At 58.0% G+C, this 21,790-nt stretch overlaps 3 protein-coding genes across 4 annotated transcripts; 1 reads left to right on the top strand and 2 right to left on the bottom strand.

Annotated features, from left to right (window-relative positions):
* Positions 1-1,215: 1,215 nt before the first annotated feature.
* SPOCK2 (SPARC (osteonectin), cwcv and kazal like domains proteoglycan 2) lies at positions 1,216-4,082 on the bottom strand. 2 transcript variants are annotated; one of them, XM_026045035.1, is made up of 11 exons: positions 3,952-4,082; positions 3,165-3,173; positions 3,043-3,088; positions 2,853-2,967; positions 2,659-2,776; positions 2,475-2,583; positions 2,307-2,411; positions 2,001-2,222; positions 1,852-1,914; positions 1,640-1,777; positions 1,216-1,556 (listed from the first exon to the last, which is right to left on the bottom strand). In XM_026045035.1, exons 1-11 carry the CDS (start codon positions 4,024-4,026, stop codon positions 1,417-1,419), a joined length of 1,140 nt encoding a protein of 379 aa, XP_025900820.1. In that variant the 5' UTR covers positions 4,027-4,082; the 3' UTR covers positions 1,216-1,416. The 2 variants fall into 2 exon arrangements, with proteins under 2 accessions (XP_025900820.1, XP_025900819.1); XM_026045034.1 differs by having other exon boundaries at positions 2,001-2,411.
* A 759-nt stretch (positions 4,083-4,841) lies between these two features.
* Positions 4,842-18,003, bottom strand: ASCC1 (activating signal cointegrator 1 complex subunit 1). Its single transcript, XM_026045044.1, has 10 exons — positions 17,975-18,003; positions 17,578-17,713; positions 16,791-16,890; positions 16,576-16,673; positions 15,259-15,437; positions 12,173-12,309; positions 10,817-10,936; positions 9,084-9,208; positions 8,788-8,867; positions 4,842-5,337 (listed from the first exon to the last, which is right to left on the bottom strand). Exons 1-10 carry the CDS (start codon positions 17,993-17,995, stop codon positions 5,221-5,223), a joined length of 1,113 nt encoding a protein of 370 aa, XP_025900829.1. The 5' UTR covers positions 17,996-18,003; the 3' UTR covers positions 4,842-5,220.
* A 1,488-nt stretch (positions 18,004-19,491) lies between these two features.
* On the top strand, positions 19,492-20,641 carry ANAPC16 (anaphase promoting complex subunit 16). Its single transcript, XM_026045040.1, has 3 exons — positions 19,492-19,979; positions 20,059-20,133; positions 20,252-20,641. The coding sequence occupies exons 1-3, from the start codon at positions 19,634-19,636 to the stop codon at positions 20,365-20,367; spliced, it is 537 nt and encodes a 178-aa protein (XP_025900825.1). The 5' UTR covers positions 19,492-19,633; the 3' UTR covers positions 20,368-20,641.
* The last annotated feature ends 1,149 nt before the right edge of the window (positions 20,642-21,790 follow it).

Raw genomic sequence — 21,790 nt, 5'->3', positions numbered from 1 at the left:
CCCTTCGATGTGGCCGTGGTGGAGCTGGAGCGCCCCGTGGGCGGCTTCGTCGCGCCGCGCCTCGCCTCGTGCTTCCGCCCCGGTGAGTGACGGCGCCACGCGACGCGGGGAACCTGTCCCAGAGCAGCAGCCCCGTGCCTAGTCCAGCTGGGCTGGTGGTGGGAACCCATCCAACATCACTGCCCTTGTCCCAAGTCCAGCCACGGTGGTGGTGGGAGCCCGTCCAACTTCATCACCCTTGTCCTAGCTCCAGCCATGGCAGTGGTGGGAACCTATCCAGCACCCTCATACCTGTCATACCTCCAGTCATGGTGGTGGGGGTTCCCATTCAACATCATCACCCTTGTCCCAGATCCAGCCAGGGTGGCGGTGGGAACCCATCCAATGTGACTGCCCTTGTCCCAAGTCCAGCCATGGTGGGGCTGGAACCCCATCCAACACCATCATTCCTGTCCTAGTTCCAGCCATGGTGGTAGTGGGTCCCTATCCAACATCACTGCCCCTGTTCCAGCTCCAGACACGGTGGTGGGAACCCATCCAACTCCATCACCCTTCTCCCAGCTCCAGCCACGGTGGCGGTGGGATCCCCTCCCAACACCATCCTCCCTGTCCCAGYTCCCGCCATGGCAGTGTCCCCATCCCACGCCACCCGCCGTGCCCCAGCCCTGGCAGCGTCCCCACGTCACGCCGTGCCCGCTGTGTGTCGCGCAGGGGAGGACGTGCACGTGGAGAGCTACGGGCCGCTGGGCGGCGCGTGGGGGCCCTCGGTGACGGCGGGCGTGCTCTCGGCGGTGCTCGCCGTGGCGGGCCGGCCCGTCATGCTGCAGACCACGTGCGCCGTGCACAGCGGCTCCAGCGGCGGGCCCGTGTTCTCCGYGCGCACGGGGCAGCTCCTCGGTGAGACACCCCCCTACCCCAGCCCCGAACCCCCAGCGGCCTCCACACGAGGGCACGAGCCGCCGCCCGCCGTCCCCGCAGGCATCGTGGCCAGCAACACCAAGGACACGCGGGCGGGAGCCACGTACCCGCACCTCAACTTCAGCGTGCCYGTGACGGTGCTGCGGCCGGCGCTGGAGCGCTACGCGCGCACGGGCGACGCGGCCGCCTGGGCGCCGCTCGACGCCGCCGCCGCCGGCGTGCGCGAGCTCTGGCGCCTGCAGCAGCCGCCGCCGGACGCGCCGCTCAGCAAGCTCTGAGCCCGCCGCGCTCCACACAGCAAGGAGGGTTTATTGCACAGCCGTGACACGATGGGGCCCCCAGCGCGGCGGGGGCGGCATGGGGCAGGGGGGGACGCGCAGCAGGGGACAGGGGCGCGGGGGGCCGCGGCTTCTGCTCCGGTGCCATCACGCTTTGCAGCCCTCGTGAGCACGCGGCCTCATCGGCGGGCCCGCCGCGTCGCCCACCCCATCGCCGCCGCTACCAGATGTAGCCGCCGTCGTCCGCATCGGCCTCCTCCTCCTCCTCGGCCTCCTCGGCGGCCTCCTCGGGCTCCTTCTCCTCCTCGTCCTCCCAGCCCACGCTGCTGCCAAAGTCGCCCGAAAAGCCCACGGCCTCCTCTGCAGGGCATGGGGCGGCTAGCAAGGGGTACCCCACTGCCGCTGCCGCCCCGGGCCCCACGGCCGCCCCCCGGCGCTCTTACCGCAGTCGGGGCGCCCGTGGCCCCGCGTGCCCGTCAGCTCCTGGCCCAGCTGGTCCACGCACCAGCACTCGCCGCCGCCCTGCTCACACTGCAGCCGCCGGTAGTAGCCGTCCTCGTCGCAGCTGGGGATGAAGCCGCCTGCGGGGCGCAGGGGGCAGTTGGCAGAGCACAGTGGGGCAGCCAGAGCCCGCCCCGCTCGGCACGCTGCTCACCCGGCTTCTTCCTGCCCGCCTCCATCACCTGGATCTTCTCCAGCTCCCGCAGACAGGGCGGCTCTGCACGCGGGACAAGGGCACCCGTGACAAGGGCACCCGTGACAAGGGCACCCCCTGGGCCGCCCGCCCGCCCGCCCCGCACGCACTCTCCCTCCAGAAGCAGAGGCACCACTCGGCGGCGGAGAGGCGCCCGTCGGCGGCGTGCGCGTCGCACGAGTTGAAGAAGGCGCGCACGCACGCCTCGTACTGCTCCAGGTTGATGGCGGCCAGCTCGGCCGCCTCCAGGAAGCCGTCGCCGCTCGTGTCGAGGCGCGCGAACATCCAGCCCGTGGCGGCCTTGCAGCCCGGCGCCGCGCCGCGCTCCGGCGCTGCGGGAGCCAGGGTGGGGGGCGCGTGGGGCCGGTCATGCGCACCCCCGGCCCCCCGTGTCCCCCCATGCGCCACCATCCTACCGGCGCTGCCGGCGGAGCCGTTGAGCTTGGCGTTCTCGCGCAGCAGCTGGAACCAGTCGCGCAGGCGGTCGCCCAGGTCGGCCAGGTCCTGCCCGGTGCAGCCGTCTGTGGGGGCAGCGTTGTCCATCGGGGGCCCGTTGGGTGCCCCCATGCCCGGTCCCCGCTCACCTCGCGCAGTGGCGGCCGTGGGGCCGCGCTCGGTGGGGCAGGGACAGGGGCCCTCGCACTTGACGGTGAGCTGCTTGCTGGCCAGGCACGCCTGCTGCTCCAGCTTGCACTGTGGGGTGAGGCGAGTGTGGGCGCCACGGGGCGCCGCGCCGTGGGGCGTCCGGCGCCGTGGGGGCGGCCTTACCGCCGAGCTGTACGTGTGTCCGTCGGAGCCGCAGACGGCGGCGAGCGGGGCGGCGTGGCAGGCCCGGCAGGCGCCCTCCTTGGTGTCGCGCGCTTTCCAGCTCGCCGGCGCCTTGAGCCTGCGCGCGGGAGCGAGAGGGGCGCGTGGAGGCGCCGGCTGCGCCGGGGCGGCCGCCGCCGTCGCCGCGTGCTCACCTGTGCTCCAGCTTGCGGCGGCTGATGCACATGGCGCGCTGGGAGCCCTGCGCCACGCACACCTTGTGCCGGCTGCACTTCACCTTCTGGCACGGGTCCTTGGTGGTGTCCGGTGCTGCGGGGACACGGAGCTGGCTGCGCGCGGGCGCCCCGGCACGCGGCGGTGCCAGCACCGGCGCGCCGGCTCTACCTTCATCGAGCGGCCGCGTGTCCTCCCAGCTCTTGATGTAGTCGTCCTGCGGGAGGCAGAGGGCAGCGCGTCGTGGCGGCCCGAGCGGCAGGGGGGACAAGTGGGGCACGGGGGACACTCACCTCCACCTCCTGGCGCCGCGGCGAGACCCCAAGGAGAGAGGAGGAGGAGGGCGGTGAGCGGCACGGCGAGGGGCTCCGCGGGGCAGCGYGCGGGAGGCGCCGCGCGGTGACACAGCTAAACGCGGCGCCGGCCCCGTGGGGACAGGGAGGCTCCGCGTCCCGCATCCCCGGGCGGGCAGCGGGGAGGGGGCTGCGGACGCCCCCGGCGCGGTGCCTTTGGGGTGGCATTGAGGCCACGCGGAGTGGCGCGGGGGCAGCGCGCGCGCAGGGCGGTGCGGCGCAGGTGCCGGGATGCAGGGGGATGGGATGTGGGCACTGGGGAGCCAGGGGATGGGATGCGGGCATGGGGATGCAGGCACCAGCGTGCAGGGGGATGGGAGGTGGGCGCCGGGGAGCAGGTGCCAGGATGCAGGCACCGGGATGCAGGGGGATGGGATGTGGGCACTGGGGAGCAGGGGGCCGGGGAGCGGGTGCGGGGATGCAGGCACCGGGATGCAGGGGGATGGGAGGTGGGCAGTGGGATGAAAGCACTGGGCTGCAGGGGGATGGGATGCGGGCGCCGGGATGCGGACACGGGGCTGCAGGGGGATGGGATGCGGGCGCCGGGATGCGGACACGGGGCTGCAGGGGGATGGGATGCGGGCGCTGCGGTGCCGGGCGCTGCGGCGCAGCGCGGGGGGCTGCGGTGGCTGCAGCACCCGCAGCAGCAGCGGCGCACCCCACACGTCCCCTCCCTGCCCGCGCCGCGCTGCGCTGCGCCGTGCCGGCGGGCCCGCCGCGCACTCACGTCTCGGAAGCGGTTCCAGTGCTTGATCCTGCCGCTGTACTGGGCGATGGAGGAGAGCCATTGTTCGTCCTCCATGAAATTGCCGGCGCTCTCGCCCGCGGGGCCCGCGCCGGTGCCGGCGGCCGCGGGCAGCAGCAGGGCGAGCAGCGCCAGGGCAGCGCGGCCAGCGCCGGAGCCCCCCATCCTGCTGCTGCTGCTGCGGCGGCGGCGGCGGCCGCGGGGCGGCTCCGCGAGGCAGGCGGGGCTCCCGGTGGCCCCGCGGCTCCCCCCGCACCTGCGCGCCGCGCCGCATCGCCACGCCGCGCGGGGCGCACGGGGACCCCATCCCCGCGGCCCCCTCCAAGCACCGCCGCGGGGCCGCACAAAGTCAACGCCCTTCTACCCCACCGTGCAGACGGTGGGGACAAGACCCCCTTGCTCCGTCCCAGGGGGCTCCCCGTGGCCCCCAGGGGCTGCAGCACCCACAGCCGCCGATCTCGGGGCCTCGAAAGCCACCACGGGCCCCCCGGCGCACGTTACGCAACGGGATTACGGGCTGGGCAAGTTTAAGCACACACAGAGCAGGCTGCTGGAGCAAGGGCCGGGGCAGGACATGGGGAAGGGGGGGACGCACACAGGGACCCTTAATCCTGCGGCCCAACGGAGCTGCTCTTTTGGGCGGCTGAGGTTTTCCAAGCACCTCTCCCAGCCGGAGCACGGGGACGGAACGAAGACCCAGGATGCTGGGCTCGCCCAAGGCAGGGGCTGCTCGGGTGGTGTCAAAGAGCTCGGCTCTCTTTTAAGCCAAGAAACCACCTCCCAGGCACGGCCGTCTTTCCTGCCGAGCTCCAAAACCTTCCCTGGAAGCGGCTCTTGCCATAAACGCTTTCTTATTAACACAGTTAGGCGCTGGAATTTTAATTACAGCAGCTATCAACGCAACAGGAGATAAACAGGCTGCTTTTGAAGCTAATTCATTCGCTGGGAGATCAACACCACGCGGCTGGAGACGCCAGCAGCGCCCAGCCTCGACACCGTGAAATCCCCTTCTGGAATAAAGTCACTTTCGAGCAGTAGGGACACCCCCAACGGAGCCCGCACCAGTTTTCCCGAGGGAAAAAAGCACCATGGAGGAAGAGCAAAGCCTGTTCCTGGCTGCAAAGCACTTGTGGAATGAGGCATCCTTGTTGGGAGCTCCTGGGTTTCTGGCCAAAATGCCCGTCCTGTGAAAATGTACTTCCCTGATGGATCTCTGTGCCTCCGGGCACGGATGGGAGTCGCGTTCCTGCTTCAGGAAAACGTCAGCTGGCCGGAGGTCGCGTAGTAGCCGGAGGCGTCCGAGGAGAAGCGCTGAGAGAGACGCACCGAGTCCAGCTGCACCTCGCCGAAGGAGAAGTTCTCAAAGAGCTGGAAGAGAGCGGGGAAAACGTGCCAGGAACAACCTGGAAAACCACACAACCAGCGCGGCCTCGCAGGCCTCCTGCGGGGAACAGCCTCAGAGATTCGCTGGGCCTCTCACGATGCTCTTCCTGAAAAAGGAGAGGTCCCGTCCCTGCTGTGCGGCCGCTCTGTTGGATTACGCTGTGGCAACTGCCCGCTCTGAAGAGCAGACGATGCTCCGACAGGAAAAGGGAGAGAAGAGAGGGAGAGGAATGACTCCAGGCACACAAACCCCATTTTACACAATTAAAGATTGATATAAGCAAAGATTAATTCTGTCTCCAAAAGCCCGCGTGGTTCGCGGCGAGAGGGCTTAGGCTAAAACGCCTCATTAATAAGGAATGACGGGAAGGCAGGTGACAGGAGGGAGATTCCGCCAAGGTGGCTGSTTCTCCATTCCATTCCTCCCGCTTTCGCTCCCGGGCACCTTTCCACGGATGCCTCCTTGCTCCCCGTGCAGCGAGGGCAGTCGCTACACGGAGCGACGGCAGCCCAGGCACCGTCAAGCTGCCGCAAGCATTCCCGAACCCCCAGGGCTGCCCTTGGCCATCCAGGAAGGGATACTGGAGCCCCTGGGGCTTGGGAACAGATGTGGGGACGCCAGGGGACTTTCGCTGCTGTCTCGCTCRGGTGGACGCCAAGCGGAGCCAGGGAAGATATTTGCATCTCCCCTTCCCTCCCCAGCTGCCGAGGAATCCTCCTGGTTTTGGAGGATGGGCTCCGGCMTCGCCCACAAAACGCAGCCTGTGGAAGCACCCTGGGCCCCCTCTCCCAGGAAAATGCGGGGCAATAGGGAACATTTGGCAAGGAAGAGGGGGAAGGAGAAAGCCGGTGATCCGCGGGGTTGCTAAAAGCCGTGTCATCTGATTGGAGCGGGATGTAGGGCTCAGCAAAAGCACAGTAATTCCGTAAATCCAAACACACTGAAGGATTTACAGCCTCGCTGCCTGGAGAATAAATAAGAGGTTGGGGGTTGGGTTCCCCCCCCCTCTAATRTTATAAATGAAAATAAACCTGGTAGAGGCAAGGAGCAATTCCGAAAGTCAAGGAGCTAACTCCCATCAGGGAGGATGGGAGCATCCATCAGGATCAGGGCAGCAGACTCAGGAGACCGAGTGCCCTCTGCTTCCTCACATGAAATCAGACTTGAAGAAGGACAAGGCATCGGTACCTTCCCACCCCTGTGCCGACACGGGAAGGTGGTGGAGAGGCTCCGCCTGCTTCCCTGTTCCGCTCCACGGCCGGAGGAGCATCCCAATGGGATCACCCTGCGGGCTGTGTCCTTCCCAGACGCAGATCCAAGAGGCAGCACGCGCGACTCGGGCCTTTGGATCCCCCTGCAGCTCCATGGAAATTCATGTGCCAGTGGAAATCCAGCCCTAGTTGCTATGGTGAAAGGCACTCTGCAAACCGAGCGACAAACACGAGCGGGACATTTGGAGGTTACGGCATTTTTTGCACATCTTTTCCAAGGAGAACAAAAAAAGGCAGCACGTTTCAGGCTCTGCCGCCCTCCGCTCTGCTTCACGGGGCAGCTCATTTACGGACACGAACACTCRACCGTGGCCTTGCCCTAAAGGAGCCTCGGGGCTCCTGGCAGCCCCTATTCCAGCGTTTGAGGCTCCGCGGATGCAGATACCAGGACAAGGAGCTGCTTCTCYCCCAAGGCAAACAGCAATTCAAGGCACCTGGAAGTTTCATGGGAGGCACAAAGCACTCGTCTCTTAGGGCACAGGCTTCCCCTGGGCTTCCCGACTGCAGCGCCTTTTCCACGGATGGGCCTCAGCACGGAAGGAATTCCGGCTCCCCRACGCAACTCATCCCACAGGCTCTATTTTCCGAGCAGTGTGGGAAGGGGCCCRGTGGAAGCGGCAGGGTGTGTTTAGCTCCAAGGAACGGGCAGGACGGAGGGTGATTAAATAAAATCCTGACGAGTTCTGCTGAAAGCAAAATACCAGCTGGAGCGGCGGCACGCTATGGGCAAACACGAGCTGCCGGCGCGTCTGCAGCTCCGAGGCCGCTCCGGCGCCGCGCTCCGATGCCGCGCCGGAGCCCTCGGGCTTCACTTTGCCCTGGTCTTAGTCGGGCACCGACAAAGCGGGCGGTTATTCCTCAAGTCCKGGCACACACGGGGCTCCTGGCAGAGCCCGGAGCCGCAGGCAGGGGCACAAACCTGCCTCGTCGTGGCCGCTAGTGCCCTGGTGCCACTCGGATCCTGCTGCCGAGGCTGACGAAGAGGGCAACGTCCCGGAGCAGGCGAGGATCAGGAACACGCAGGGAAGGGGCGAGGGAGGGAGGCAGGGAGAGGCGGCGCATCCTTGCAAGGTCATGCGGGAATGCTCCGGCGCCCAGAGCTATTTAKGACTCTGGTAATTAATTAATGCCAACGGGCGCGCTGCTGCAGGCACGTGGGAGACCGAGGGGAAATATGAAGCRAGCAGGTTCGGAAATGTAGCGGGGGGGAGGCAGGATGACATTCCTGGCAGCAGGATGAGCTTTGGAGCCATTACCAGCAGCCTGAGCAGCCCGCAGCTCTTTGGACTCCATCAGTGCAAAATAAAAACAATAAATATATTAATATATAAAAATCAGGAGCATTCAAAACGCATCGGCTGGTGTTCTACAGCTTCCAAGTGTGGGCTCCGCTGGCGCCACCGGCAGAGGGAGCATCCTGGTGCCAYGGGAAGCGCGTGTGCTTGCGGATGACGGGCATTAAGGATGAAGGGCTGCTYGATTTGCTGCCTCTCTCCAGTCTGAGGGCAAATTTAACCAACAGGGAAGGACCAAAGAGCTAAGTGAAACGTGGACGTGTGCCTAGAAAGCTAAGTGCCTGCACAGACCCGGCCTTCTCGCACACGCCTTCCAGAATCTGTGTTATTTTCCAGCTTGTTTTGCTCCCTGGGCTTTTATTTTCTCCATGGGCCTCGGTGCGGCACTGCCATCTGCCCTCAGATCCTGCCTACCCACTACTTCTCTGGAGCAAAACCAAGCAAAAGTCAACAGCAAAGGTTTAAAAAAAATCCCCCCAAAAACCAGCATGTGAAGTTGCAGGTGGTTCTAGTGGTGTAAATATATATATGAGCAAGCAGAGCAAGAGCAAACGAGCTCTCCTTTTGGGTGGGCTGAGGACCAGCAGGAGCCCAAGTCTCCAAGGAGAACCACGAGGGAAGCAAATAGCAACATGGACACCCACTTGGCACTGGAGCGGCCTCCTCCTGCTCCAGCCTTGCCAGCCTTAGCAGTGCTCCTGTTCAACACCGTAACGCTCCTAATTATGAGTGATCCAGACTCATATCCACCTGTTTTCCAAACGGATTCCCTCCGGTGGCACCCGTAAGCTTAGGAGAAAAGCAGTTTTCAAGAGGTGTTTCCGTTGCTTTGGGCTGGAAACCAACACCCTAATTATTTCATGCTGACCTTGAGGATGTTCTGGCCATTAAAGGACTCCCGTTCCTTGCAAGACGATTTACCAGCCGCTGAGCTGCTTCGCTCTTCAGCTGCAAAGARAAAAGCACGAGACAGCTTCAGCTGGGAGAACTGCATGTGCCGTCCTTCATTTCCCATCCCTCCCTTCCTGCTGCCACCTTTGCCCAATTCCCCGCGCAGAAACATTCCCACTCGGCCTTTGCAGGGAACAGGGCTCAAGCCAAGAGCTCCTCCTGTCCAGGCTGCTGCTTTGAGCGCATTTAGGGGAAGGGAGCAGCGGTACCTACCACTGGGGTCCTTCCTGAAGAGGGTGTTCATGACAGTGGCGTGGAGCTTCACCCTATCCCACTCCTTCAGCATGAGGCCGGAGGCCACAAAGCGCTCCACCAGTTTATCCGCGAGCACCTGCAGCCTGCAGGGGCCCAAGGAGAGAGGTCAGCAGGACACGAAGCCTCCTCGTGCCCCTGGGAAAGCCCAGCAGGTCCTTAATGGAAAGGCAACAACCTTCTCTGAGCTCTGCAAATCAGTTCTGAAGCAAAAGGTTCTGGCTGTTGGGCACAGCTCCCTTCCTCAGTGATCGCTTCTGCTGTGAAGACTGCACGAGGAAGGGCTAAAACCTCTGGACTCCAGAGGGATCCACCCTCATCCATAGGGTGCACCCAAAGCGTCACCCGTCCATAAAGCAGGATGTGGGCTCCTCTCCCACCTCCGAGCAGCCAGACAGCGCTCTCGCTCCCCCGGGAGGCATCACCTTGGTTTCTCAGCTGTAACAGGACACGGTTTCGCTGAGGCTCTGGCATCAYGGTGCTCGCTGGGCTTTGTGCTGCCCATCGTGGGCTTCCAGCAGCAATTTCAAGGCTCGCAGACTACCAATTCTCATGCATTTCTGCCCCTCGCTTTCTGGCTCTTACATGAGCGATTTTCACAATTAGCAACAACCAGGATTAAATGACTATCCTTACAGACAAAGCTAAAACAAATTAGCAGAGAACAGCTCAAGTGAAAACGGTGCTTTATCGCCTTATAAAGTTAATCAAGGAAATGAAACGAATTAGAATGAATTATAATGGAAATTATTTGCCATGTGGGAGACACGAGAGCACCATCAGTCTCTCAGCCTGAGCCATTCTACATGTGGAAGGGCTTGACAAGCCCTAATGCTGCCTGTGGTTCCGCAAGCTAAGGCAGGGCAAATCAAATCTCCTGCTTTATAGCTTAAGYTCAGGGAGATCATGGGAAGATCAGGAAACATCTCCACCCCTCGGCCCCGCCAGGAACCACCTGGAATAGCTGGCCAGACATCTCACACAGGATGACAAGGCACAAAACTCCCCAGTGTTGGCAGCCACCATCAGCTCTGGCACAGCAAAGCACCTCTTTCTAGCTGTGAGAAAGAGGCTGTGGTTTCCACCCGCTTTGCCCGTTTCCCCGAGCTAAGAGCTACTTAGCAGGCAAGAAGCGTGTGTAGCTGCTCGGCAGCGACCCGTGCAGCTGACTGGAAAGCAGAGCAGGTTTTGACGGAGGAATCTCCCTGCTTCCCTTCTTTATGATCGTTCCTTGGGCAATAAATTGTCTCCTGGAGTCTCAGCAAAAGCCAAAGAAACTTATAGTGCTCTAAATCAACATAAAAATGTCTCTTTTTCCCCTCAGCAAAACTGAATGTTTGCTGAACTCTCGCTACTGGCTCATGGACTGGGTTAGGACAGAGGTGCTGGTTCATCCTGCTGTGAGAGATGAATCAATTGACAGGAAAGGACAGGACCTGCCTGGATGAACAGTTACAACCATGTGATGCACTCCSAGAGCGCCGAAAGCAAAAGATGTGCTGCAAAACACAGCTCGGGAAGTCTTTAAGTGCCAAGATCCAGGTCTGGCCCTATCTGGGTTACGGAGCACGAATAACTTCATCTTTCCGACCAGCAGGACTCACCAACTGGGGCGGGGGTCTTGGGAATTCCTGCTTCCATGGGGCTCTCCGTACGTTGAGGGGAAATGCAAGAAGGGAACACGAGGGACTCACCTGTCTGAGCCATCCTTCATGTGGACTTTCGCGTAGAGGACGTYGGTCATGGTAGGGTCATCGTTCATGTACTCCACCCCTGCCACCTCCACGACCAGGGGGCTGCCTCCGGTGATTTGGCTGCAATGCAAGAAAACCCTTAATTTAAAGCACAAAACAACCCCGCTGCTTTTGAGATACGACCCAGTGTGCTTGGGTTTGCCAGTGAATGATATAAATACATTATTTTTGCTAAAGGGAAAGACAATATTTTTCCCATATATTGACCAAAAATCCCCAAAACATAAAAGCCTCCCCTGTTTCTAAAGCGTGATAACTGCTAATGTCTCATTTTCTCAAGAAATACTATTCAATTCTCCAAATCCACACTTCTGCCATATTGGACATACMGTAAGTCAACCTGATGGCATTCACAGGCCATCTCAGGGCAGACATCTCCATCTAGTCCATATAAAAACCCATCAGCCTCTCTCTGACTCTATCACCGAGTGCAGTTTTAAGTACATTTGAATGTGCTGGAAGCAAAATGAGCTGTTTTCTAATTGCTTCCAGCTGCTCTTGCAGGAAGGCAGAGCCTAAAACACACGATTCAATAGACACTCCCACACCTGGCCAGTACAAGGCCATGTATCTCATAAAAAGGGGCAGCAAGGGCACGTATCTTCCTTCATAATGCGTTGCGTGCATGCAGGAAAGCAAACACACACTAATGAAGGCCTACGTGGAAGGAGGGGGAGCCTAAATCAATTTTAAAAAGTGTGTTTATTTGGCAAAGCCAAGAAAAATAACTGTGTTCAAAAGGTGATTTCTCCTCCACCCAAGGAAACGGTGGCTAAGGATTTCCTCTCGGTTCAATCCACTTATGAAGAAGGCAACGGCTACTGCGGGAAACTTGCTTGCATTTTGGTTTAACAGGTTGGGGCRGCGGGGAAAGGAGCCTTAATTTTAGAGGAAGAGGTGCAAATTTTGGCCTTGCAGCAGTTCTCATAGATATCAGCAGGCTAAACCCTCATGGGCCATGGTGAAAACAAAGCAGGCACTCTGCATGCTAAGGCTTTGCAGCAATAAATACATAAACCAGCCCCTCAGGCCACTCGGCAGTGCAGGGATAAGCTAATTGTGGTGCCATTTGGCCACATTTGCAGTTAACAGCAGAAATTTCTTCACAGGAGAAATAACTGGGACTGCTGTAGGAAAGGAAAGGAGTAGAGGAGGTTTCCAGGCGGTGCCGAGGGCTGGAGCAGAACTACAGGTTACAGTCTGTGCTAGTGCTCCGTGAGGTTTGATGACCCCGTTGGGAGCGTTTTGGGCTTTGCTACGTTTCGGGGCTGCGAGGAGCCCTTCTGGGGCACTCACTCCACGAAGTCGTCCTTGCAGCGGCGCAGGAGCTCGCACGCCTTGCGGATCTCCTGCTCGCTCAGCAGCACCAGGGTCCCCAGCGTCAGGTGCAGCTTCGCGGGGTTCTGGAACAGGCTGCTGCTCACGCCGGGGTCCTACAAATCAATCCATAAATCATGTATTTATTGAGGTCTCCCATGCACGGACACCCCTTCCTCAGAGGGGAAAATACGACACGAAAGAGGCCCCAGGTTGCACGTCTCCCCAGCTGGCCAAGCTGAAACAAGAGACAAAGTCTGCAGGGGGTTGGTGAGTGGGGGAATCCACCCCAGTAGAAAAGTCACATTTTTCATGCAAGAGTCATGATTTTRTGACTATTTTGGCCGTAGCGACAAGCTCCAAACGGTCTGTAAATCCTGTCCAAACACAGGCTGTACCTCCCAGCACAAGCTAATGCCAGCTCTGATAATCACATTTCTCCTGTTCCCATGCGCTCCGTAGCTTGTCGGGATGAATTGCCATTAAGGTCCCTTTACAGCCAGAGCTACGTGTTGTTGCTGGGGAAGAACTGCTCCCAGGTGGAGCCGCGCTTAAGCTGAGCTTTAAGAAACAGCTTTTGTTCTGGGACTTTTTATAAAAATACCTCAAGGGTGGTTATCAMATCCATGTTAAAACAATCATTTCTACTTAGTGGCCACTTCCCATCGGCGCATTAAATAATCCCTGGTTTTAACTCCCAACACCACGGAAATGTTATCCTCCTGCAAAAAGGGAGAACGAGTTTAGGAGAATATCCCCTGTGTGCATCGCGTGGATGTGACAACGGCCGTTTTAGCTTGTGCTTCTCTCCCAGACACTGCCCTCTCACGGCCAGAAAACACCCTCAGATCTGACAGGGGACATCAGGGAGCTTAGAGCACGCAGGGATCTAAACCGAGCAGGTGGCAGAGCAAGTTGGGAGGCAGAGGAACAAGAAGGCTGCTCTCCTTTCTCCTAAGACAAAGCTGTATCACCTTTGTGTGCGATGCACAGTCTACCCCAGGCTTCCCGATTAGATCTCTTGTGGGGAAGAGAGAAACAAAAGGCCTCAGCAGGCTGCCCAACACCGAGTTTCCCTTCCCTGGAACCGCCCATTAGTCATTTCCTACATGGAAAGGGACTGACTGTGGAAGAGAAGCACCTGAATTCTAATGTGCCAATTCCAGATTAGCAACTCGCTTCCACTCAGGGGGCCTTAAAACGTAGCTCTTTCCTCTCTCACGCTGCTTGGACTTCTGCCATTGCTGCCCTCCTGCATGGAGCATGGAAATGGTTTTTGTCGGAGCCCTAACCTCTCTTTTCAAAGCCTGGGCACACCATCTTCACAAAGCTAAAACATCAGTGCCAGGAAACCACAGTCCAGAGCATAATTCAGGCTTTGCACATGGCTCGAGAAAGGATTGGACTCATTTGCTCTTCCTCCCTGAGTGCATCCTTCACACTGTCTTGAGAGCTTCCAGTATCCGCAGACAACCTTGCGATTTTTACCCTTGATGGCAGGACACTATATGTCCTCTGCCTGACAGTCATATTTCTGTGCCATGCTACATCTGCTAAGACTGCAAACGCTGCACAACCAAAGCCACTCTCCTTTTCCACCTGCACATTCCGACGAAATCTTTCACTCTTCCTCACGCTGACAACCAAATGACTGTGCTAGGAGACTTCCRAGGTCATGCAGTCACCCAGCTCTCCCTCTGCACCGTGTCAGTACTGAGCTTGTTCAGAAGCCACATCCCAGTATTTGTATTAAATCAGCCCTGAAAGAGCCTCTCCTCAATCCTGGGTCACTGTCTGGCTGCACTGACTGCAGCACCTTGAACGACACTGCAAGCCGTCCCTATCTCCACATAAAGTTCACCTTATACAAGGTCTAAAAGAMAAAAAAACAGTAACAGTTAGACAGCACATACCCACCAAGACAACACTGTGCTATAAACTATAGATGAATGATCAGCATGACAACTGCTCCAGAGAGCTAGAATCACTCCCAAATCTTCAATGGCCAAAAGAAATCATCACTCACACACACCTGCTCTTCTCCCTTCCTTATCACCACTGATAAACCTCRTTCAAAGCCTGAAATCTGCCTAATTCTGCACCGTTTCACGCCAGCAAAGTGCAGTAGGAAGCGGARTGCACTGCTTCTCTCACTGCAACCCACCCAGATTTCTTTGGGCACGCTGAGAAGCCCCTGATAATGCTGAGAAACTCGTTGCTTTGGCCAAATCTGTAGGCTCCCTTATTGCCCTGCGAGACAGTTCTGAATTCAGAASTGCTTTTCATTACTGACGTGCTCTGCAGCAGGCCCTGCTGCGAGACACAGCGGTGTCAGAGAGGCATTACCAGCTAGACACATGGGGCTGCAAGGGACTCCTCGAGCTAACGGGCAGCACAAGGTCTGCAAGCCCTTTTGCTACTGCTGGGGGTAAAAAATAAAGCACCACAATAAAGTGTTTCCTCGTGCTCATGCGGTGGGGACTGCAGCRCCAGCCTGTGTTCCTCTGCCCTCAGCGACACTTCCTGCTATGGGAAATTGTGGGAGATTCCCCAAAAAAACCCGTTGCAGTGAGAGGTGACCGTGGCCAAGCCCTGTGCCCTGTCACGGAGAGTGCTGTGCTGTTATTAGGAGGACTTGGGTGCTAGTTTGGAACGTATGTATATGTGTGTGCATATATATATATATATATATATATATATCCCTGGTCAGACACAGGGAGGGAAAAAATAATTCTGGAAAGATCCACAGGATGTGCTGGCAGAGAGCTAGGGAGATCAGACAGGGGGGTAACTGCATCCACAGCCCCCACAAGAGCCCCAAGCCAAAGTCTCCGTGCCCGGCAAGCACTGGGAATAACGACCAACAGAGGGAGCCAGGCAACTGCTGTCACCCACACGGGCTCCGCTACCCTCCGCCTGCCTTGGGGACTCACCTCTTGCGGAGAGGTGTTTTGTTGTCACACACAGAGGAATTTAACAGCCTTCCTGCCCCCCAGCCTGGCCCTGTGCATGGAGACACCCCTTCTGCACGACTAGAAGCACGATAAAACACCCCGAGYGCTCACCTTGGAGCATTTCTCCAGCACCTGCTCCTTGAACTGCAGGAACCTCTCCTGCACGACGGGCTGGTTGAGGGCGAAGGAGAGGAAGTGCGTGAAGGGCTGCTTCTTGCGCACGCTCTCGAGGAGCACGTCCAGACGCGTGCGGGCCGAGGCGACGCCGCTGCGCTGCTCGCCCGTGATCACTGCAAGGAAGCAGAGCAGGGTCCGGGTGCCTTTCCCGAGGCTGCGGGGACACTGGGGACAGCCTATTCCGTGTGCGGGCAACGTGGGAAGTAATTAAGCAGATTGGGGTTTTGTGCGATGCTGAAAGGCAGACCTTAAAATATCAATTACAATACACCGTGAAAATGATGTTATTTGGCCTACGGGATGGTTATTCACGGTGTTGCTGTCCCCATGGTTGTTCCAAATCACAATTTTCCTTTACAGAACAGAAAGGCACGGAGAGGCCAGGAGAGAATCACAATAACCTGCACAACAGCACCTCTCAACTATTAGCCCAGGGCTCACTAAAGAACAGAGAGGAGCTAAAATCCCCAACTGTGCAGAGGGAACTTGCCAAACCCCCTGCTTGACTTACAACACCTGACAGGGCTGTGCTTTCCCCTGCAAAGGCAGCGAAAGGTATCCCTGCGCTCTCAAGAAAACCAGCTCCGCATGGCTAAAAGAAAAAGGTGGCCTACATGGTTTGGGCTTGCACTTCAAGGCCCCAGAAAGAGAGCCCTCGAGTTCAAAAGGGAAGAACTGCAAGGATGAGATTTTCTTTGCTTCCTCTTAGGCTGCCTTCTCAGCATCTCTCAACCTTCCTGGGTCTCAGGTTGAAGTCAAGACCCACTCTGTTTCACTGGCCACAAAAAAGGCAACAGCGTCGTTGTCAAAACTCTTCCCACATTAAAGAAAGTGAAATTTGCTTCGTGCATAAATACACGACCTATCTGGGTGTACAGTGCAGCTCCTCATTAACAGCATTATTACGTATGGTAATAATAGAAGATTTTTARAAAGACGGAAAAAACAACACATCTGTGCCCCAAACTCTCAAGACAGTCATTTAAGGCACAGAAGACACTTCAGCGAGACTATTCATTGCCTAAAACAGCATCTTTTCGCTCAAAAAAAACCCCTTACACTGCTTTATGAGAGTCTATAGACAGGGAAAACAAATTGAGGAGAAAACTGAAGTGACTTTCCCGGGGCCATAAAATGAGTTAGTGGCACGCCAGGGGGCAGAAACTAAAGGAAGAATTAATTCATCATCTTCCGTTCCCTCCTCGGTGGCTGCAGGAGAGAACTGCAATTCCTGTGCACGTGAAAGCTCACCGATTTCTCCCTCCACTCCAGGCCTGGGAATGCTGATGGAGGTCCGAGTCTCCGTCTCTAACCGCTTCTTGGTCTCTCCCTTCTTCCCAATGATGTACCTAAAGGCACCAAGCCAAAGGCCCCGTCATTTTTCCCCCTCCCACACACCGGAAAAGTGGCTTTGGATTTCAGAGACGTGGCTTTTTGCCCCTAGCTTCCAAACGTGCTGGGCTCACTTGTAAAGCGGGCTGGGAACCTCCACTCGGCACTGGAAGCCTTTCTCGGTCTCCTCCACCGCAAAGGCATCGCACGGTTCATCCGCGCAGTCACCAGGGCCTGCGGGGACAGAAAAACAAGGCAAAACAACAGCACTTTTACAACCTTTGTAAAGTTTGGCAGTGTTTTTATGTAGGGTAACAGCCTCACAGGTTGCCTTTTTTTGCTCTCCTGGCAGGGTRGAAGCCTCCAGCCCGCTTGGAGAATGCAGCACGACTTTCTCAGCACACAGGAATGTGGCTAAAAGGCGTAGATGGAAAGTCCTGGTTCAGGTGCAGTGCATGTTTAGGAAAATAGGAATTCTCACACCCTTTGCAAGGGCCTTTTACAGGCAAGCCTGTCATCTGTGGGTGTCAGGTCTCAAACTCAGTCTTGCCAGCAAAGACCGAGCGCGATTTCCTCAGAAAGAGGAAGAGGCTTCTGCCTCCTTCACAGCACAGACAGAGATGGATTTGCAGGGCTAGCAACTTATTAGGGCTTCATTTGATCCTCTGAAGAGCAGGGTGGGAGAAACCAGGACACAGCGGCCGTTTGTACTTAAAAATAAAATAGCAGCTGAGCTTTCTATGCCCACAGGAGCTCCTGCAGAGCTGCGACAAACACAAATCACGGGCAAGAAGCTGAAGTTGCTCCCCTACCAGGACAGCACCAAATCTCCAGGCCCACTGTATCTGCAAATCACGGAAGAGCTGAGGTTGGAAGAGCCTCTGGAGACCATCTGTTCCAGCCCCCTGCATCCTCCTTTACCTGCATAGAAATCCGCTTCCTCTTCAGGGTGGTAGGTCTGCTCCTGAATGAGATTTTTCCTATAAATTCTTCCCCCAATCCTTATCAGGGTGGGACGTAGCACTTCCATGGTGCTCCTCTTTCTAAGGACAGCACTCTATTAAAAAATAAATAGATAGATAGATTGATAGTTCTGCAAACTTAGGGAAATTTGTAGCTTTCCCTATAGGTAATTTCTAAGGGGCATCAAAGAAGCAAAGAACAAGCAAAACTTAGCATGCCCTCAGCTAGAGGGGCCATTTTAGCACCATTCCACATTCTGGGCAGTTTCTCCTCATCGTTGGTTTTCACAGGGGAGTTTTCAGCCGCAGGTGAAAGGCACTAGGGCCTCTCACAAGGAACCCTCCACAACACCAACCTCTTTCAGAGAAACCATCATCTCCCACCAGTTTCTCCAAAAACGCAGGCCCAGCTGCTTGCCTCAGTTTGAAGAGGCCCCCTACCACTCCCCCCCAYCCCTTTTTCCAGGGATGCTGAGCACTCCCACACCTTCCCACACGCCAGGAGACCATCATCCCCCTGCCCTAATAGGAGCTGCAGCTCAACAGCTGAGAAGGGTCACTTTGAAACAGGAGAGGGGAGACAGCTGGGGCCAGTTAATCCTCCAACTCCTGCATCCCCACCTGCCAAAAAAAGCCAYGAATCCATCCCTTGGACACACAAGGCCGCCAGAAATGATCTACGTCAAACGCAGCCGTCCTGCAACACCTTGACGCGTTGCATCATGCGGCCCTTGGACTTTTTACTCCCCTAACAACAGAGAAAGTTCACGGTGGGAAACAAAGCGTGCAGGGACGCAGCGAGCCCTGCGCTTCTGGCAGCTGCTGCAGGGCAAACACGGGAACAGGGGACGCGGCGTCCCGCTCCGGAGAACGTTTCCTCATGTAACCGCACGGGGAGGGTCCCAGGAGCTGCCTCTGTCGCGGACACGCGTGTATATGTCTATTTACTTATATGTTTATATGGTTTTTAAGAAGTGAAAAACTTTCAGGAAAAAAAAGGGTTTTCATCAGGAAATTTACTCACATTGGGGGGGTAAATAAGCAGAAAAACATGCTGCCTTTCAAAAGGAACTTAATCTTAGTGGGATTGAAGGCGCATATTGGCCCTGCCGTTGGCGCACGCGCGCGGGCCGTTAACGGCCGTAAACGACCGTTGGTGCCCGGGCACGGGGGGTGGGGGGCGGGGCCGTGCGCGGCGCCCGCCCGTCCCAGCATGCACCGCGAGCGCGATCACGCGCGCCGCCTGCGCCAAGCCGTCCGCGCGCCGCGGTGAGGCTGGCGGAACGGGACCGGGAATGGGACCGGGAATGGGACCGGGAATGGGGGGGACGCGCTGGCGCCGCGAGCGCCACTCACCGGGAGGCAGCTCGCTACGGAAGCCGGGGAGGGGCCGTGGCAAGAGGAGGCGGGGGGAGGGCAGGGAGGGAGCCGCCGGTGGCTTTGCGCATGCGTTGCCGCGGGGGCATGCGCAGTGGCACTGCTGAAGCCGCTGCCCTCTCCTCGGCAGTGTGGGCAGGAGGCGCCGAGGCGCATGCGCAGAGCCGCCCCCCTTCACCCCCCACGAAATGGCCGTTGGGGTGAAGAGARGGGTAACGAAACCGCCTGGAGCCATAAGAACACACGGAAAGCGCTTAAAATCCACCCTCCCGCCTTGGGTTTTTTTTCCCCCCCACCAAATCTTCAAGTGCTGTGCAGAGCCAGCGGCTGCACAGCATAAAGAGCCCCAAGTGACAAATGGGAAGGACAGATAAGCGGGAAGTGTTTGACACTTCTGAATGCCAGGTCATATGATATATATATATATGTACACACACGCACGTATACGTGAGGTAGTTTTTAACAAGTTTTAAGTCCTCTCTTAGGACTTAAGGATACAGACAGCAGCTCTTAAAAGGAGGCCACGAAAGGGCTGTGCAAGAGGGGACTGCGCTGGGAGGCAGTTGCTCCAAAGTGGGTGTTTTTTTGGCCAAACACCCCACAAAAGCCTGTGTCAACACCCAGAGCAGCTGCTTTTTATGCTTTTCACCTCCCCTCGTGGTTGGGACCCCACGACCAAGTCGAGGTGTCTATGGGGGGCGGGCAGGGTGCCTGACTCCCTTGAACATGGCTCCTTCCTGGGCGCCCCTGCTGAATTCCTGCTGAATTCCTGGCGGCCGGGAGCATCTCCCGACCCACGTGTGTGCTTCCTCCCGGCTCGCGGCAGGCTCGGGCGCAGCGACATGGCCGCGTCGTCGTCCTCGTCGTCGGCTGGCGGCGTCAGCGGCAGCTCCGTCTCCGCCTCGGGCTTCAGCGTGTCGGAGCTGGCGCCACCGCGCAAGGCCCTCTTCACCTACCCCAAAGGCGCTGGAGAGATGCTCGAAGGTGAGCCGAGCTCCCCAATCCCAGGGGATATATTGGCACACAAGCGGATCCGCCCAAGCGGCCTCTCTCGCGTTTGCAGATGGCTCCGAGCGCTTCCTCTGCGAGTCCGTCTTCAGCTACCAGGTCGCGTCCACGCTCAAGCAAGTGAAGCACGGTAGGCGCTCCCGCGTCCCGGCGCATTCCGGCTCTGGAAATCAGGAGCTGGCGCCGCTCCCGCCCGCCTTGCCCCTCATCCGCGTAACCAGCCACTTTGGCTTTCCGGCTCCTCGCAGATCAGCAAGTGGCGCGCATGGAAAAACTGGCGGGGCTGGTGGARGAGCTGGAGGCCGATGAGTGGAGGTACAAGCCCATCGAGCAGCTCCTGGGCTTCACTCCCTCCTCGGGCTGAGCCCGCCAGCCACAGAACCTCTCCAGGGTGCCCTTTGGAGCCGCTGAAACRTGGGAAAATGCCCCCGTCCGCGGCCGCCCGGAAAGGATCCGCTCTGCAGCTCCTGGGGGGCAGCTTGTGGGGGAGCAGAGACATGGAGGTTTGGGGTGGGAGCTGTTACTGGAGCTCCAAGGATCGTCTCTTGTCCACAAGCACAAAGCGCTGCCAAAAAGCCCGCTCGTCGCTGCCAGTTTTGCAGGTGAATAAACAGGAGGAGAACTCCCTTTTYCCCCCCTATTAAACACTGGGTGTTTTTGTCATAATAAACATTTTAAAATGCAGAGTGATTTGATCTTTTCAGAGCTCCCTAATCCAGCTCGGATCATCTCCCCCCCGCGCTGGATCTACGCCTGGAACCTCACGGGTCCCAGGCACCTGGGAAGCGTCGGCTTCCCACATCAAAACCCCATTGGGGATGGGGTTATTGGGGAAAGAAAGAGCCATTTCAGCCCGCAACTTGTTTGTCCCAAACCGGCTATTTTTAATCACCGCTCACTGCGGTCCCCTAAGCCCCAAAACTGCTGGGATCTTCCCCAAATACTGCCTCTTGAGGCCAGGGGAGTGAAAAGTTCAGGAAAAACATGTTGTGTCGTCGGCGGGGAGGGGAAAGATGCGCCTGGAAATAAATGAGCGAGSGAGCGCAGGGCCTGAACAAAGAGGCTCCTTGAGGGCTGTTTTTCCTGCGGGCGCCCGCGGGACGCGATGTACCCGCTCCCTGCTCCTCCCCGCGGCCCGGCCCCCGCGGGGGAAAACAGTGGAAATAAACTCAGAAAATCTGGTTTTTGTTAGTAAAATAATACGGGGGGGTTGGAGGGAAAGCGCTGGGGTGGGATTTAGCGGGGGGAGTTGGTGCCCGGAGCCCCTTCCTCCTGCTCCTCCTCCKCCTCGCAGCGGCCGCCGTGCAGAAGTGCTGAGCTCAGCACGCCGTGCACCCAAAACTGCACGTTCTGTCCCCAAAGCGGCCGCCCTGGCTCCGGAGCAGCGCCGGGGGGGGCAGACGGGGGGAATTAACCCCTTTTTCACCCGCTTTTGGGCATCAGGCTCCTGCGGAAAGGAGCGCATTTTCTCCYGGCTACACAGGGCCGTTTTTTAACCCATTTTAAAACCTTTAACACGCCCTCAAAAAAAACACTTTAAAAAAATCTCCTTTGCCATTTTCCCCCTCAGGTTTCCAGCCCAAGCCCCCTGCTTTGCTCCCACCTGGGGGCCCCTCTCCGCATCCAGCACCAACAGCTTTTTTTTTTTTTTTTATGACGGGGAGACGAGTGACGAAGAAAAGTAAAACAAAATTAATTAAAAATAGGAAAATAATAATAAAAATGATTAAAACACGAAGGAAACAAAGCGCCCCCCCCCCCCCGCCCTGATGCAAACGCGGGCGCCG

This window comes from Nothoprocta perdicaria, unplaced genomic scaffold, assembly GCF_003342845.1.
Source record: "Nothoprocta perdicaria isolate Ctin4 unplaced genomic scaffold, notPer1 scaffold_397, whole genome shotgun sequence".
NCBI lineage: Eukaryota > Metazoa > Chordata > Aves > Tinamiformes > Tinamidae > Nothoprocta > Nothoprocta perdicaria.
Note: the sequence above shows the minus strand (reverse complement) of the source record. Positions and strands in the feature narration are given on the sequence as shown.